Source organism: Orycteropus afer, unplaced genomic scaffold (assembly GCF_000298275.1).
Source record: "Orycteropus afer afer isolate SDZICR_OR568_19922 unplaced genomic scaffold, OryAfe1.0 scaffold00154, whole genome shotgun sequence".
Classification (NCBI taxonomy): Eukaryota; Metazoa; Chordata; class Mammalia; order Tubulidentata; family Orycteropodidae; genus Orycteropus; species Orycteropus afer.
The window spans coordinates 5,192,187-5,209,818 of NW_006921741.1; the positions used below are offsets into that span (position 1 = coordinate 5,192,187).

Consider the following 17,632-nt stretch of genomic DNA (forward strand, 5'->3'; position numbering starts at 1 on the left):
CACATACAGTACTGTGTTGTCAGTGAAGGCAAACATGGGTATATGGGTGGATAGATGGGTGGACAGGCTGAACTATTAGGTATGTCTATCCAGGGGGGAATGTACCCAAGACCATGTATAGGGTTGGGAGACAATGGTTCTACAAATGTATTTGTATGTTCTGTAGGAATTCCCAGGTGAACAGTAGAGCTGACAAGGGACAAGGTTATAGTCACTTCTTGCCCACAGCCAGCTACCCAGAGGGAGTGAGGAGTTGAACCTGTGGGCTCAGGACCATAGTCACAGGGGACATCAAGCTCAGTTGGCATAACATACTAAACAAAACGCTGTTCCTCCTCTTATTTTGGTGAGTAGCGACTGGGATCTTAAAAAGCTTGCAAGCAGCCTTCTAGATGCAACAATGGGTCTCTCTTTGTCCAGAGTAAAGAAGAATGAAGAAAACCAAAGATTCATTGAAACAGTTAATCCAAGTGACTGGTATACCATGAGATCCTCAGCTTATGTGACTGAGACCAGCAGAACTAGATGGTGCCCAGGTACCACAGTCAATCACTTGGAGGGGTATCTATGTAGGAGATCGTGGATTGAGAGATAAAGAACAATGTGGAACAAAACTCAAAATCATTTGGAAAAAAAAAAAAGGGACCAGGTTTGCTGGTCTGACAAAGCCTGGTGAAGCCACTGAGACTATGGCCCCTAGCTGCCCTTCAGTTCTGGAATTGAACCCACACCTGTGGCTTCCAGCCAAACAAGACAGACATATGAGTTGAACATTTACCTGATGTAGGTACACTCCTTGGAGAGAACAATCATGGGAGAAAGAAGGACTGTTTATGCACAGGGAGATAGCTCAGGGGGCAGGAGTGCATGGAGGGATGGACACAGGAAAGAGGTAACTATGGGGAACAAGTGGGAGGGAACTGTTGCATTGTGGTAAATTGTAGTCAATGTCATGAGAAAAAGTGTATGTGAACTGCTGCATGGAAAGTGAATTTGCTCTGTAAACTTTCACCCAAATCACAATTAAAAAAAAAAAATAGACATGGGTAATATGGAGAATGGTATTTCCCCTTATTGTTTACTGTTTGCTTTCTATAAATAATAGTAATGGCATTCTCTTTGCCAACAATATCTCGTGTGTCCAAGTCAATTACAGATGAATGTAACACCCATAAAATAGTTTATACCAGTGAGTGTATGTGTCTCATTGCTAGCAATCTTATGGCTGCCTGGAAGTTTAAGGCATATCCTCTCTACATGTGCAGTGCAGACAGACAAACATGAGGATGCACCATTAGAGGTGTTGGTAGGGTATAATATAATATGATTATTAACGTAATCTCTACTACCAGCTGCCTTATGAAGAATGGATTAAAGGTGCTCTAACCCCATTAGGAGTCTGTGACAGTAAATGATGAAAAATGATGTCTTGTTCTGGTCTCTTTCATTTCACTTTTTAACTGCCATTCCTCTGAGTCTGGAAATTGACAAATTTCCTTTTGTGAGAGAGGAATTTAGCTTTCCTTCTAGCACCTGCTTAGTTACCTGTTGTTGTTGTTATGTGCCGTCAAGTCAGATCTGACTCATAGCGACCCTTCCTTGGGTTTCTGAGGCAGTATCACTATGGAGGTAGATTGCCCCATCTTCCTTCCGAGAAGATGGCTGGTGGGTTTGAACTGCCAGACTTCTGGTTAGCAGTCAAGTGCAAATACCACAAGTGGGTGGCTTAAAAAACAGAAATTTTCTCAAAATTCTATAGGCTAAAAGTCCAAATCAAGGTTTCAGAAGTGTTGAATCTTTCCTTGTCAATAGCTCCAGGCGAATTTCAGTTCCTTCGCATTCTTTGTAGTCCATTCTCATATGGCAACTGCCATACTCCATGCGTGTCCCTGTGTCTATTCTGGTCTTTTTATAACTCAGAAATGATAACACTCAGTTAGGATCCACCCTACATGGGTATTGCCTCATTTGCATAACAAAAGAAAATATCTACCAGCACAAAGCCAGGGATTCAACAAATATTTTTGTCAGATGTAATTCAATTCATAATATTTGCCTTAATAAATACTAGTCAAGCTGGACTATTAAGCCCCTCACTTACAATGTCCTCTACTTCTAGCAATGTCCTCTACTACTACTAACAATTTACCATTCTTTTGTGTCCTATTTAGATATCCCTTTTATCTTTTATGTAATTTCAAGATACTAAACTGTTTTTATTAATCCAGAATGGCATTTATTCTGAACCTATTAAAACTGGAATAAAAACAAAATGAAGTTTAAGGGACATTAAACGTATTCCAAAAACAATGTTATAGTGAGCACCTTTATATGCCTATTTTCTCAAACTTTGGCATTTTCTCGTAAACTTTCAGATCCAGGGATAGACCACACGTCTGAATGGGATGCAGAGTTGTTTTGATTCCTTTCTGATTCACTGATTAGAACAGCCAAGAAATCTTTGGCTATCTCTTTTCAGTTTAACTATTCTATGAAGGCTTCTCCTTTATCTTGAATTCCATTTTCTTCTTTAATAAAGCTCAATGATTTTCAAAGCAACCTTTGTAAGCATTATTATGGATTCTCATAATTTTACAAAACAATCAATGAGAGCTACTTCTCCTGCTATGTTATGGATGAGGAAAGAAGGTGCAAGGATGCGCAATAAAGGAATTAAGAGGCCAGGCCCAAGACTTGGGTTCTCAGTTATACTAATGGAGACAGCATGCTCCCTCTTTTACTGGTTCTTCTGCTACATTCACCCAATCTTGATCTGGTGGCCCTAGTGTCTAAGGCACTGGACTGCTAACCAGAAGGCTGGCGGTTCAACAACACCCCCCCACCCCCCCACCCCCGCACACCCGGGAAATCCCTGGGAAGGAAAATTGGGGAAGGAAAATTGGGCAATCTACTTCCGTAGCGATACCACCTCGCCTCGGAAACCCAAGGAGGGCTCACTCTGAGTCTAACTGACGCCATGGCAGTAAGTTTTGTTTATTCAGTTTATTCTGCCAGGTACCAGAGATCATTAGAAAAATAAGCTCCTCCCTTTTAGAAGCTCAGATATTAGTGGGAAATTCAACCAGATCATAACAAGGCACAGGGAACTGAAGACCCAGGAAAGAGGAAAAACGATGGAGCAAAGAAATCGCGGATGCTTTTTGACTTTGTAACCTGAGCACCCTTCCTGTACCAAGAGAACTATACCCCATCATGAGGTATAGACTATTAACCAGGACGTTAAAATGACGTGCGAAAGGTCTCATAGGTAGATTTTCAGTGGAAGGACAGCGTTTACGGCCACCCAATTCCCATCTCAAAATTTCAGTTTTTACCGGCTATGTCCGGAAGACCTGGATAAGTGGAATGAGTATCTACTGAGCCCAACGACCTCCACCACTCAGCGACCCAGAAACTCCTTCAGCCGGAAGCCCATTAGCAGGAAGCCGCCCCACGCGATTCTGGGAGCCCAATTAACCTCCAGCCAAGTCACGTGTCAGCCAAAGATGGCTGCGCCCCGGTTAATAAAGCTGAGGTGGTTTTAAGCCTCAAAGTAGCTGAAGAAAACCAGAGCAGGCACCGGCTGCTGAGAGAAGGAGAGCATAAGGTACTGGCATTCCCAGGAAAGGGTGTAGTAAATATTCCGGTATCAGGGGAAATCTGGCGCTGTAGCACCGGTAGCACACGAAATGGGTCGTGGCACTGGGCCGCAAAGGAAGGAGGGTTGTCGACCTTACGGTGCTGATCGTCTTTTCATTTTCCATCCCGAAGGAAAGAACTTGTGTTTAAATTAAGCCAATACACGAAAAGAAAAAAGTGTCAGCGATTGAATCCCTTGTTTACTACTGATTTATTCAGTGACCTTGGCCAAATTTCATTTTCCCAGGCCCCTTTATATACATTGCATTTCTCTCGCAGCTCTTCTAAGAGCAACATGAGATAGCGAATGCAAATGCTTTTTGAAATGTTTGTAGTATTTAAATATGGCATCAGTGATTGTTATGTGCGGTGGAGTGGACCCTACTCATAGCGACCCCTCCTTGGGTTTCCGAGGCAGTATCACTACGGAGCTCTGGTAGCATAGTGCCTAAGGCACTTGACTGTTAACCAGAAGACTGGCGGTTCAAACCCACAAGCCACTCCTCGGAAGGAAGGTTGGACAATCCTACTTCCGTAGTGGTACTGCCTCTGAAACCCAAGGAGGGGTCGTTATGAGTCGGGGCTGACTCGATGGCAAATAACAACATCACTACGGAAGTAGATTGCCCCATCATCCTTCTGAGAAGTGGCTGGAGGGTTTGAACCGCCAGCCTTCTGTAGCAGTCAAGTGCCTTAGGCACTATGCTACCAGAGCTCCTGGCATCAGTGATAGGGATGTATAATTGCGGCGACACAATGCCACACGGGGATTGGCCAGGACTTACACAGAATTAAGGTTGATACTTAATAGATGTACCATACAGATGGCAATGCAGAGCACGGTGGTAGCATTGGAAGTGGGCATCCTGAGGAATTAATTCCGACATATACAACATACACTTTTTTCCTCTGTATGGACTGAATTTGATTACATCTGTATTCCTCCACCCCACCCCCCAATACATTCACAAAATCATTGGTAGGGATTGTGTCTATTATATCACTGTAAACAAGAGCTTCTAAGATCCAACTTCTAATCTGCATAGTCCAGGAGTATGATATTTTTTTGCACTATCATCTTGCAAATAGTATCTTACATATAATAGGAGGTACCTAGTATCCCACTCCTCGGAAGGAAGGTTGGGCAATCCTACTTCCGTAGTGATACTGCCTCGGAAACCCAAGGAGGGGTCGCTATGAGTCGGGGCCGACTTGACGGCACACGACAACAACAACAACAGTATTTGTGGAAGCTCTGATGGCATAGTGCCTAAGGCATTTGATTGCTAACCAGAAGGCTGGCAGTTCAAAGGCCCCAGCCACTCCTGGGAAGGAAGGTTGGGGAATCTACTTCAGTAGAGATACTGCCTTGGAAACCCAAGGAGGGGTTGATATGAGTCAGGATCTACTCGATGGCAAGCCTAGTATTTGTCAGTCATTGTTGCAAGTTAATCTCATAGCAAATGTATGATGGTGAACTAAAATTCTGATGCATAAAACCATATTGGCCTTTGATGTTTTCCCTTAACTTCTGCTTTTCTTAATTCTGCTACTCTGAAATCTGTTGTTTGGATAGCTAAATCTTTAGATTAAAACTTAATCACTATCTCTCCCTGCTCTGACATTGTTCCTTGTTCAACAATCTACTGGCCTCTGACCCAGATGCAGCTTATGGCTTGTTTTTTGTAGGACCAGATAGCTAAGAATGGTTTTTATTTTTAAATGATTACGAAAAAAACATTTTGATGAAAACTTTGTGTATGATTGTGCCGATTTATATTGCTGCCAGCAGCACGTAAGTCTAAGTTGCCCTCTGTTCCTTGCCAACAATTGAAATTGTCATTTTTTAAAATTTTAGCCACCCTATGAGTATATATTGGTGTCTTACTGTAGTTTTGTTTCCCTAATTATAATGAGATTGCACATTTTTTCAAGTTTATTGGCTGTTTGGATTTTCTCATTTTATGAAGTGCAAAAAATCTTGTCAGTTTTTCGATTGAGTTTGCCTTTTTCTTGTTGTTTAATGTATTTTGAGTAGTAACTGCTACTTTGTTAGTGGAGCATTTTTCCTCCACATTTTTTTTTTTTTTTTAAGCTTATCTTTATGGAATCTATTGAGCACAAGTTCTTAATTTCATTATTAGTTTTGTCAGTCTTTTATGTTTGGTGCTAACTGTAAACTAAAATATTTTTAAAGATTGTGAAGATACTGTAATTTTAGAAGCTTTCATGTCTGGTTTCTATTTCACTCAGAATAATGTATTTTGGAGAGAGAGTATGGTATGCATTTTTTTTTAGGTTATGAACACAAATAAGTCCTTTGTTGTTTTTCTGTAGACAAATATATATATAATTTTTTTTTAAGGCTCCAAGATGGAAAATCATGATCCAGATAAGACTATCAAGGAAAACTTAGCAACTCTTGATATTGTAACCAGAAAAATTAACCAACTTCCAGAAGAAGAAAAGTAAGATACCTTAAAAATATCTCTTACCAAGGTAGATGTTCATCATTGATATCATTATCTCAAATTTATTTGGTCTGAGTATAAACAATAAGAGATGTCAGAAACAAACTGAAACCCAGAGAGAGAAACCATTTTGTTCAAGGTCATGTAGCTATTGTAGAAGTCTAGAAGTCTAGACTAGTCCTGGAGAAGGACATCATGCTTGATTACAATAGAGTGTCAGTGAAAAAAAAAGACCTTCAACAAGATGGATTAACACAGTGGTTGCAATAATGGGCTCTAGTATAACAATTGTGAGGACGGTGCAGGACTGGGCAGTGTTTCCTTCTTTTGTACATACATAGGGTCACTATGAGTCAGAACCGACTTGAGGACACCTAACAACAACAAAGAAGCCTAAAACTTCTATCATTGGACATACCTAATTGTATCATGGCTCAGTTTTCCATTCAGTTTGCAATATAGTAAAATGTAAGTATTTATGGACCATTTAAATAACAAAATCTTAAAATCTTTTAAACTTCAGATAATTCACTTTTACCATTTTATGCTTATTAGTAAGTCTAAAAGAAGCTATGGAACACGCATAGTTAGAGGTGTTCATAGGGTCATGGACAAAAGATCTTTTTTAAGATATTAAAGAGGAAAAGGCTATATAAGTGAACATTTGGATCTTTGAAGACAACTTGAACAACTACCAGGCACGTCCACAAAATGTCTTTAGACCTCCTTGGCAGTCAAGGCCTCTCTGATTACATTTAAACCAAAATGCTGAGCCCTAAAAAGATGAAGAGCCAGCCAGAGGGTAGGGGGAGCATCTTGAGCAGAGGGAATGGCTTATGATTAGGGCACAGAATAGGAAAGAGTTTGTCACATACAAGGAACCAGTGTACCTGAAGTACAAGGGAACTGGACATAATGTTGGAGGAACAGGCGTTTTAAGCTGGGGGGTGGTGGTGATCCAAGTATTGTTTTTAAAGAACATTATAGTTTTCTGGGAAATAGTTTTGAAATAGGAGAGAAAGGAAATAGGAAGACCAGGAAAGGTGGTATAGTAATCCTAGTGGATGGTGATGGTAGGATGGTGGCAGTTGAGATGAAAAGAAGATGGATTTGATATATATTTTGGAAGTATAATCTTAGAATCTTCAGGAAATGATAACTACAAATCCATTTACCATCTCAACAACCATCTCCTGTATACAAACTGCAGTTTTAAGAACTCGGTGAGATTTCATAACCTATAAATCTCCCCCCACCTATCTCCACACATATTTTTGTTTTCCTGTAGTAAATAAACTCTTGAAAAGGGCTTGTTGTCCATGTTTCCGGATCACCAGGGGAGAAAGGCTGGATTGACTGACCTAACAAAATAGGGTAGATGGTTTGAGAAAAAAAAAAAAGCAGCCTGTATCAGCGATCTTCACCAGAGAAAAAAGGAAAGCAGAGGGAAGTGAGTTGCAACTGCAGAATACGTTTTGTGTTTGGAAGCAAAAAAGTGCTCTCAGATATATCTGAACTGGGCACATAAACAGCAGAAGCATCCCATTACCTTTGCCTTTTCCTTCCCTTGTCATTTTATCTATCCTATAGTTCTCTGCCGCATGTAATAGGCACTCAATGAGTACACCTATGATAAGCCCCACTATGATTTCCAAGTGGCAAATAAGTAATACTTTCAAAATAATCCATTCAACAATAAAGGAAATTTAATTATGAATCCCAGAAAAGCAGGTTTGAGATTATTAACCACAGAAGTGGAGGGCGACTATGTGTGGCTAATTTGGCTAGTTAAGAGAAATGAGGAATTTTTGCACTGCAGGTAGTAAAAGAAGGCTGAATTGTTTGGAGACTGAATTTTCATTACCCATCTATAATTCTGGGTATTATTTTTTCCAAAAGTGAAACATACGGGTTATACATATTGTTATTCATATATACCTGGGCTTAGAAATCAGTTCTGCCACTATTTTAGAATATCAGCTTATTATTCTTTTCAGTGGATTATGGTAAGGTACCTAGCACATACCCATTGCTAGTGAGTTGATTCTGCCTCAGTGGGGAGCTCTGGTAGCATAGTGCCTAAGGCACTGGACTGCTAACCAGAAGGCTGGCGTTTCAAACCCACCAGCCATTCCTCAGAAGATGGGGCAATCTACTTCCACAGTGATACTGCCTTGGAAACCCAAGGAGGGGTTGCTGAGTCGGGTCCAATTCGATGGCACATAAAAACTACCAAGAACCTAACCCCAAGACTGTCTTTATGGAAACACACTGCCCTATCTTTTTCCTGTGGAGTGGATAGGTGGGTTCAAATTGCCTGCCTTAATTGTTGGCAGCTGAGTGCTTTAAGCACTGTGCCACCAGGGCTCCTTATAGCCCTTAAATGAAAGTACTTTTCTTAGCTACCAAATCTCACACTAATGCTTCAGAGAAGAGGAAAGTTACTTTCCATTACCTACACCTTCACTTTCAGGTACTGTTGAAACCAAATTGAATACATCTTTGTATCTATTTTCTTCCAGTTGTTTATAGACTCCTGGGTAAGCCAAACATACAAACCCATGATCCCAATACAGTACCACCTTATAGTGTTTTGTGTTAGAGAGTTAAATTGGGAATTATAGGAACCCAGAGGAATAGCACCCAGTCAGACTTTTTAGAAGTTGTTCCCTGTTACATAGTCAGGGGAAACTGCTACACAAATTTCTAAAAGCTAAAAACATCCCCATATCCTTAGGAGCTGACCAAATCTGAAAGCCTTTTAGAATTAAAAAATCTCTATGTAAAACTGTGATTTAAGGTTTTTGTTTTATAGGCCTATAAACGTTGTGTCAGAAAGTCCTGGTAAATTCTATAAGGAGCTCTGGTAGCATAGTGGCTAAAGCACTTGACTGCTAACCAGAAGGCTGGCGGTTCAAACCCACCAGCCACTCCCTGGAAGGAAGGTTGGGCAATCCTCCTTCCGTAGTGATACTGCCTTGGAAACCCAAGAAGGGGTCGCTATGAGTCGGGGCCGACTCGACGGCACGTAACAACACCACCACCACAACATGCTAAGATTTGGAGAGCTCATATGCACAACAGAACCAAGGGAAAAGTTACCATTTTTTCTTACCCACAGGAATCTACTTGAACATGGATCAACATATATTGGACTTAATGCTGCTCTCTGTGGGCTAATAGCAAATAGTCTTTTTCGACGCATCTTAAACGTGACACAGGCTCGGATAGCTGCCAGCTTACCAATGGCAGTGCTTCCATTTTTGACAGCACATGTAACTTATAAAGGTTTTGTAAGTTTACCTTTGAGTACAGGTAAATCCTATTTCACTATCACTGTAAGTCTGTTTTGGTATATATTATTTGCAACTTAAATTTAATAATTAATAAATATCAAATGCTAAAGTACCATGGACTGCCAAAAGAACTAACAAATCTGTCCTGGAAGTGGTGCTGTTGGAATGCTCCTTGAAAGCAAGAATGGCCAGACTTCGTCTCACCTACTTTGGTCATGTCATCAGAGGGACCATTCCCTAGAGGAGGATATCATGCTTGGTAAATTGGAGGGTCAACGAAAAAGAGGAAAGCCCTCAATGAGATGGATTGACAAGTAGCTGCAACGATGGGCTCAAGTACAGTAAGGATTGTAAGGCTGGCACAGGACTGGGCAGTGTTTTATTCTGTTGTACACAGGGTCACTATCAGTCACAGCCAACTTGGCACCTATCAACAGCAACATGTAACGTTTGAACAACACTGAACCTTACTAGCATCTCCATGTAGGGTGGCAACTAATTCTTATTAGCAGTCTATCAACAAGTAAGATGCACATACACAGCATTTCTACTTTATCTAGCTTAACTTTCCTAGTGTTCATATGGAGTAATACATGGAAGCCTTACTTAAAGAAAACGCAGTCTTAAATTTAAAAAATAATTTATATTTTATAGAGAAGTTCCTTACAGGAAAAGGTATTTTTATGAGAATAAAAGTACAGTAAATCCCTTAAAGCACTAAATGTACAGATGCTGTTTGTTGTTAAGTGCCATTGAGTCAGACCTGACTCACAGTGACCCCTCCTTGGGTTTCCGAGGCGGTATCACTACAGAAGTAGATTGCCCAACCTTCCTTCTGAGGAGTGGCTGGTGGGTTTGGACCACCAGACTTCTGGTTAGTAGTCAAGTGCCTTAGGCACTATGCTACCAGAGCTCCTAAATGTACAGATAAGAATTATCAAATAAAGGTTTGACAGGTGTTTCTTCATATGTATTTTTATATGCTGCAAATATATCCATGAATATAGCATACAGGGGGCAGAGTTATAAAAACACTTCTCAGCTATAACCAAGTATCTTGACAAATCAGTCACTAGGTCTGGACGCTTAGGAACATAGTCTTGGGGATATCAAGGTCAACTGGAACAACGTAGTCCACAATGCTCTATCTACATCCTACTTTGGTGAGTAGAGACTGGAATCTTAAAAGTTTGTGAGCAGCCATCTAAGGTACAACTATTGGTGTCTCCCCATCCTGAGCAAAGAAGAGTGAAGAAAATCATAACGCATGGAAACAATCATTCCAAAGAACTAATGCACCACACAAAACTCAGCCTCCATCACCCTAAGAGCAGAAGAATTAGATGGTGCCCCACTACCACTGCTGACAGCTCTGAAAGGGATCACAAGAAAGTCCTAGAGAATGGGAGAAAAATGTGGAACTCAAAATCATAAAAAAAGAAAAAAAGACCAGACTTATTAGTCAGAGAGAGATGGGTGGAACCTCCAAGACTATGGCCCTTAGATACCCTTCAAGACTGGAACTGTACTCACTCCTGTGGCAATAGATAGGCCTAGAAGATGAACAGTAACACCAGGGAGATGGGCACCTCTAGAACAATCAACCAACCACATGAGATCAAAAGGGTAGCATTTGCACAAGGAGAAAGCTCAGAAAGCAGAAAGGGATAGAAAAGGATTAATGGAATTGGTAAACACAGGGAGAAGTCAAAAGAATGACTTACATTGTAGGGGTTGCATCAGTGTTGGGGATTACAATCAATGCCATTAAACAAAATGTGTATGAACTGAATGGAAAATGTACTCTCAACTTCCACCCAAATCACAGTGTTACATATCTCAATTTAAAAATTAGATAGGCTAAGCAAAGGCTTACTTATGGAAATTTGCTTTCCTTTCAAAATTTACTGTATGTGCAGAGTGCTTTGAATATAGTTAATCATGAAAAATCTTCTTTAAAGTAAATATTGCTATACCTTGGGGGTTGGTTCCCTCTAAATTCTCTCTTCCAAAATTTTTAAAATTGGTTCAGTATTTTCTTAGAATTTTTATGATCAAGGGAAACTTGGTGCTCAATGAACAGAACGAGTGATGACATAAATTATTTTCTATTTTCAATGTCTTATACGTAATGCCTAAGGCATTTGACTGCTAACCAGAAGTCTGGTGGTCCAAACCCACCAGCCACTCCTCAGAAGGAAGGTTGGGCAATCTATTTCTGTAGTAATAGCACCTCAGAAACCCAAAGTGGGGTCACTGTGAGTCGGATCCAACTTGACAGCAGTGAGTTTAGTTTATACTAATTTTGGAAATGAATAGGGAGTTTATACATAAAGTCAACATACATGAAGTAAAATTATAAAGTGTAAATAGTTGTCCAAGTTCCCACAGGTTAACAAAGTTCTTAAAGACAGATATTGAGGTCTGCTGATAGACGGCAAGTACAAAAAGTTAACAGTAGCCAAAACCCTGAGATTATATTCAAATTCAGAATAAATCAGAGAATTTTTCTTAAGATGATCTTGACAGTTATTCCTGGATATTTTAGCTTACTCCTAAATGTTAGCAATTACACCTTTAAAAATACCATGCAGAACTGCATGTACTATTTTGTTAAACTTTTGTACAGAATAGTTGACAATGATAGGAAAATCAGCAGAATGTGTAATACATACAAAGGAACCTGGTGTTTGCATCATGTTTACTTGATGATACTGGTCTTCATTTCCAGAACTAATTAATTTATTTCCTAGGTAATTTGAGCTGTGAAACTTGTACTGTAACACGGGGTGGATTGGTTGGTCTTGTTTTTGGTGGTCTTTATCCTGTTATCTTGGCTATACCTGTGAATGGTGGCCTAGCAGCCAGGTATGATTCTTTTACTGTTTGCTCATAATCCTTAACAAAATACTTTAATGTGACTACCTAGAAAATTTTAAATAGCAAATATAAGGCAGTTCACTTTATTTGAAAGAGCTAATTTTTTCTGTTACAAGTAATCATTCTCAACAATTTAGAAAGTTACAGAACTTTATCACATTTTGTGTCTTAGTGTGTAGTTCAGATTATTAACCTTAATCGAGATTAAATGCTCACTGCAAAAAGTACCATACCTAGTATGAAAGCTACATATATACACAATATTCTTAAGATGAGTTTGAGTACTTCCACCAAAGGAAAATTTCATTAGCAAATACCTAGCTATCAGCCTACTGCTCCAAAATAATTTTAATTATTCTGTGATGAACTCTTCTGCATTAAGTAGTCTATGTTATAGACTCCAAAGGAGCCTCCCAAGGTGAACTGGAGAAAGGACAAAAGAATACCTTTTAGGAATAAGACACTGAAGAGAATAGCGTTACCATAATTTTACCTAAACTCATTTTATCTCAAGATTTCTAATATTAATATATGTTGTACACAGGCTTGTAATGTGATACAAAAACTTTTCTGGTGACTTGTTTTCTTATAGGTATGCGTCAGCGCTGCTACCAGAAAAAGGAAACATCTTAACCTACTGGATCAGAACTTCTAAACCTGTCTTTAGAAGGATGCTATTTCCCATTTTGCTCCAGACTATGTTTGCAGCATACCTTGGGTCTAGACAATATAAACTACTCATAAAAGCCCTTCAGTTACCTGAACCTGGCCTAGAAACTCCCTGATTAACTTCAAGTATGTACACAAAAATAAAATGGTAAAAAATAACCTATGTCTTATGTATGAATAAACAGACTTGTAATTTATTATGTGAGGTACCATTCTGGGACCTACAGCAAAAGGCTGAATCCCAGTAAAGGCTATCCACTTAAACAAGGGCACTACTTCTCTAGTTTGTCCAATACCGTCTCTTCCATCTAGCTCAATCCACTCCTTTACATTAGGCATTGAGTTTGGTCTAGAGGAAAAGACCACCATATAGCAATTTTCACTTAAGACCTCATGAAAAAGCCAAACAAGAATGAAAATGAAAAAAGAAAAAAACAAATTTATCACTGTACTGTAAGAAATGTTCTATTTCACTTTCTAAATTCAGTTTCCACAGACATTAGTGTATAGTATCTTACAACATATTTAACCAGTTTCCTCACACCATGCACACATTCACTGCCACTGAGTCAATTCCAACTTATAAAAACACTATAGAACAGAGTAGAACCACCTCATGGGTTTTCAAGGCTGTAACTTTTAAAGGAAGCAGACTGCCACAGCTTTCTCTTGCAGAGTAGCTAGTGGGTTTGAACTGCTGACATTTCAATTAGCAGCTGTGTCCTTAACCACTGCACCACCAGGGCACCTGTTCCTCAAGAGATGGTTATTCAGGGTCAGCTTAAGCTGTTATAATGATACAGAGCCACCAACTTCCAAAAAAAGAAAAAAAAACAAACCCATTGCCATCAAGTCGACTCCGACTCATAGCAATCCCCACTAGGTTTCCAAGGCAGTACATCTTTATGGAAGTAGACTGCCCAGTCTTGCTTCCGCAGAGTGGCTGGTGATTTGGAACACCAACCTTCTGGTTAGCCGTCAGGTGCCTTACGCACTGTGCTACCAGAGCGCCTTACAACTTCCAAGAGGAACCTTATTTAAATTCTTGGAAAAGTTAGATTCTTAAAGGATGTACCCAAATTCTTCTGGAAGCATTCATCTACATGTGAGATAATTGCTCATAATCCACAGACCTGAGTCTTTTTTTTTTGTCCAAGCTATATCATGCTAAACAAGTTAACTCACCTCTCTGGCCCTTAACTGCCTTATCAGTAACCATATTTAAGGTTAGTATTTTTTGTTTAACACAGCACCTGTATCATGCATTCAAATTGAGGTGACTAATTTTTTCTATTCCTTCTAGTTTTGTTTCTGAAATACCCAAGTCTCTGCCATTTCCTAAAACAGATCATTTAAGGTTTTGACATGACCTACTGTATTCTCGAACCTAAAATTTCTCATCCAAGTTTTTTTAAACCATTTTGCGTGACATCTTGCCCAGCTTTGTCCAAAAGATCTTTCTGTGGTGATGGAAATGTTTTATATCTGCACTGCCAATATGGTAGCTACTAGCCATTAAATGGCTACTGAACACCTAAAAGGAGGCTAATGCCAACTGAAGAACTGAATTCTTAAATTTTTAGTGATGAATCAATCCTAGTCATCACAGAAAAATGAACTACCTAAAGAACTCTTAAATGCTATCCTAAATCACATTCACGAGCATTCCACTACCTTCAAATGTAGTGACCTATCTGTTAAATAATCTTATGCTATTAAAAAACAAGAGAATTTAAACTATCACCTAGAAATGGCAGCTTCGGAGACAAATGGGTTTCTAGCATCTCTCTGAAAGAAGACAATAATGCAGTGCTGGCTGAGACTTGAAATTTAAGTGAAACCAACAAAGAAATAACATTTTCAAATTTTCACAACACAAAGGTCATTTTGCTCTTCCAAAATTCACACAAAATTTACTCCCTAACTCATAAAAGAAATGACCCCTTATGAGGCTTTAAAAAAAAAAACAACAAAAACAAACTACGTTCCAAGAAGAGAGACTGAAAGGATACATGCCAAAAACGTGCATGTTTACTGTGGATATTCTCTGGGTTACGGAATTAGGATTTTTTTTCTTCATTTCTTTCTGATTTTCCAAATTTTCTATAATATGCTCTATTCTTACACCCAGAAAAAAAGTTTTCTTATTATTTAAAAGGAAAATTACCTGTTTTTCCTACAATGTAAAAAAAAAAAAATCAAGATTAAACATTCGACTCAAAATAATCCACTTATTTGTAGTCTTACTTTTCTTATTATAGTGGGGGATATGACAAATTAGAAGTAACTCTTGACTTGAGAAGTTAAAGCCCAAATTACTAGTAAGTCTCCTTAAGAACACATTAGAGTAGAAACAACTTTTAGATAATTCAAAACCTACTGATAAAACTGTTTGAAAATCTGTTTCCTTAACTTACCCTTAAACATCCCCACAGTATTTACTCACTAGCAAATCATCAACTATATATGGGTTTAACGGTTTATGTAGTCCAAAGGAATTACTTTCTAACACCTCTTTTCTACTCTGTATTTCTTAAACCATATATTCAGTTACCAGAAATGGGCAACATAAACAGTAAAGCATGTTATTTTACATTTGTTTGCTACAAGTGCACCAAATTTTGGAGTCAGAGGGCAGGTAAGTGACATGTGAGCCTGCTGTGATTTGCATTACAATTTAAGGAAGCTTCCAGTCATTTGTGCTTAAAGAACACTGCCTCATTCAGTCTGGAAAATGAAGTTTTTAATAGTTCAGTCCAGTCACAATAAACAAACTTAACTCCAAGCTATATTGTAAAGGGATCTAGGAAACTGTCCTCAATAGATATATAGCAAAGAATTTGAAGGCATGTTCTAAACAAAGTTGGGCTACCAACAAAATATAAATCTGTGATTAAAAAGAACTACACAAATATTCAAAATACCATTAGTGACAAGATCTTTAAATTAGATTCAATGTGAAAACCAAACAAAATATTTTCAACAAAGTAATTCTGGGTCAATAAAATTGTGAAATTAACTGGTTTCCGTTTAAAAAATGGACAAAATGGTTCTAACTCAGCAACCTTAACTGTACATACCGGGAAAAGGTAACATTAAGTAATAAAACACTAGTATCAGCAATCAAAGCAATGAAAAAGAGCAAGTTAGTGGGCCAATTTCTATTAACCTGTAATCTGAAAAAAAAAAATTTATCTTTAATATTGTATGATTTATGTTCCTAATGATAAACTTTCTGAATAAAACTCGTTTAATTTTTTCTATACTTCAAAACTGTGAATGTAATTGACCATTTTACTATCTACATTAGAGCTCAGTCTAGTATAAGACAACATGAAGCGACTGGCTTAGAGAACAAGGGCTACACATAAAGGCAAATATATAATACTGTGCTGGCCAAACAAAAGTGTGCTGGTGGCATAGTGCCTAAGGCATGTGACTGCTAACTAGAAGGCTAGTGGTTCACACCCACCAGTCACTCCTCAGAAGGAAGGTTGGACAATCTACTTCTTAGTGACAGTGTCTCAAAAACCCAAGGAGAGGTCACTATGAGTCGGGTCTGATTCGATGGCAGTGAGTGAGTGGCCAAACAAAACACTCTCTAAGTTTCTAAAAGAACAGCTACCCTTTCTGATCCCTGGCCTCAATATAACTACCTAGTTTTGAAGAAAAAGCAGCAAAGAAAGATGATAAAAATACAAAAATGTAGGAGTCTCTTTGTATTGATAATGAGTCTGGGAAAAAAATAAAACACTTAATTACTCAGCAGTGAATGGTCTACTCAGTACTCTATCAAAACAGTAGTTAGGGTCCCCAAATGGATGTACCTAAACATATGGTTGTAGAATTATCAACAGCTATTTCAGAGGATGGAGCTCTGGTGGCATAGTGCCTAAGGCATTTGACTGCTAACCAGAAGGCCAGTGGTTCAAACCCACCAGCCACTCCTCGGAAGGAAAACTGGGCAATCTACTTCCACAGTGATACCACCTTGGAAACCCAAGGGGGGGGGTCACTGAGTCAGATCCAACTTGACGGCAGTGAGTTTGGTTTTGGTTTTATACCAGAGGAACATTAGGCACTAAATATAAGCCAGCGGGAATGCTCTTGGTTGCCTCGTATCACAGGCATTCAAGTAGTACACTCAAATTACAAGACACTGAGTAGATTTAATCAGTTTTGTATCATACTGCACCATAATCAACTGTATACATTATGATGACTCATTCTGGAAAGAAAATAGGAACTTTCCCCTATTCCCTCATACTTCTACCATTTGCATACTTCCCAAGTGAGTCAGTAAAATAAAATGACTCAGGCTAGACCAGGTAAAAGAAATGTATTAACATAATCCAAAGAAAATGAAACGAAACAATCCAGAGTTCTTGGGTGTTTTTTCACACTTATATAATAAGCTATAAAACATTCCAATTAAGTAAAACCATATGCCACGCAAAAAAAAAAAAAAAAAGAAAAAGAAAAAAACTCCCATCATCCAGAATACTAATGCCCTTACACAACACTAAACAAATTTTAATACAAAACAGTAGAAACCATATGCCATTCAGAAGAAACCTCAAAACACTACAAAACAGTGACTTAAGTACTCAGAAAAGCTGAAGCCAAGACCTCAGAATCCACACATCCTGGTTATTTACCTGAAATGCAATTAACCAC

At 38.8% G+C, this 17,632-nt stretch overlaps 1 protein-coding gene across 1 annotated transcript; it reads left to right on the forward strand.

The window, feature by feature from the left end:
* Positions 1–6,012: 6,012 nt before the first annotated feature.
* On the forward strand, positions 6,013–13,071 carry TMEM126A (transmembrane protein 126A). The gene is made up of 4 exons (XM_007946287.1): positions 6,013–6,107; positions 9,232–9,425; positions 12,160–12,274; positions 12,879–13,071. The coding sequence occupies exons 1-4, from the start codon at positions 6,013–6,015 to the stop codon at positions 13,069–13,071; spliced, it is 597 nt and encodes a 198-aa protein (XP_007944478.1).
* The last annotated feature ends 4,561 nt before the right edge of the window (positions 13,072–17,632 follow it).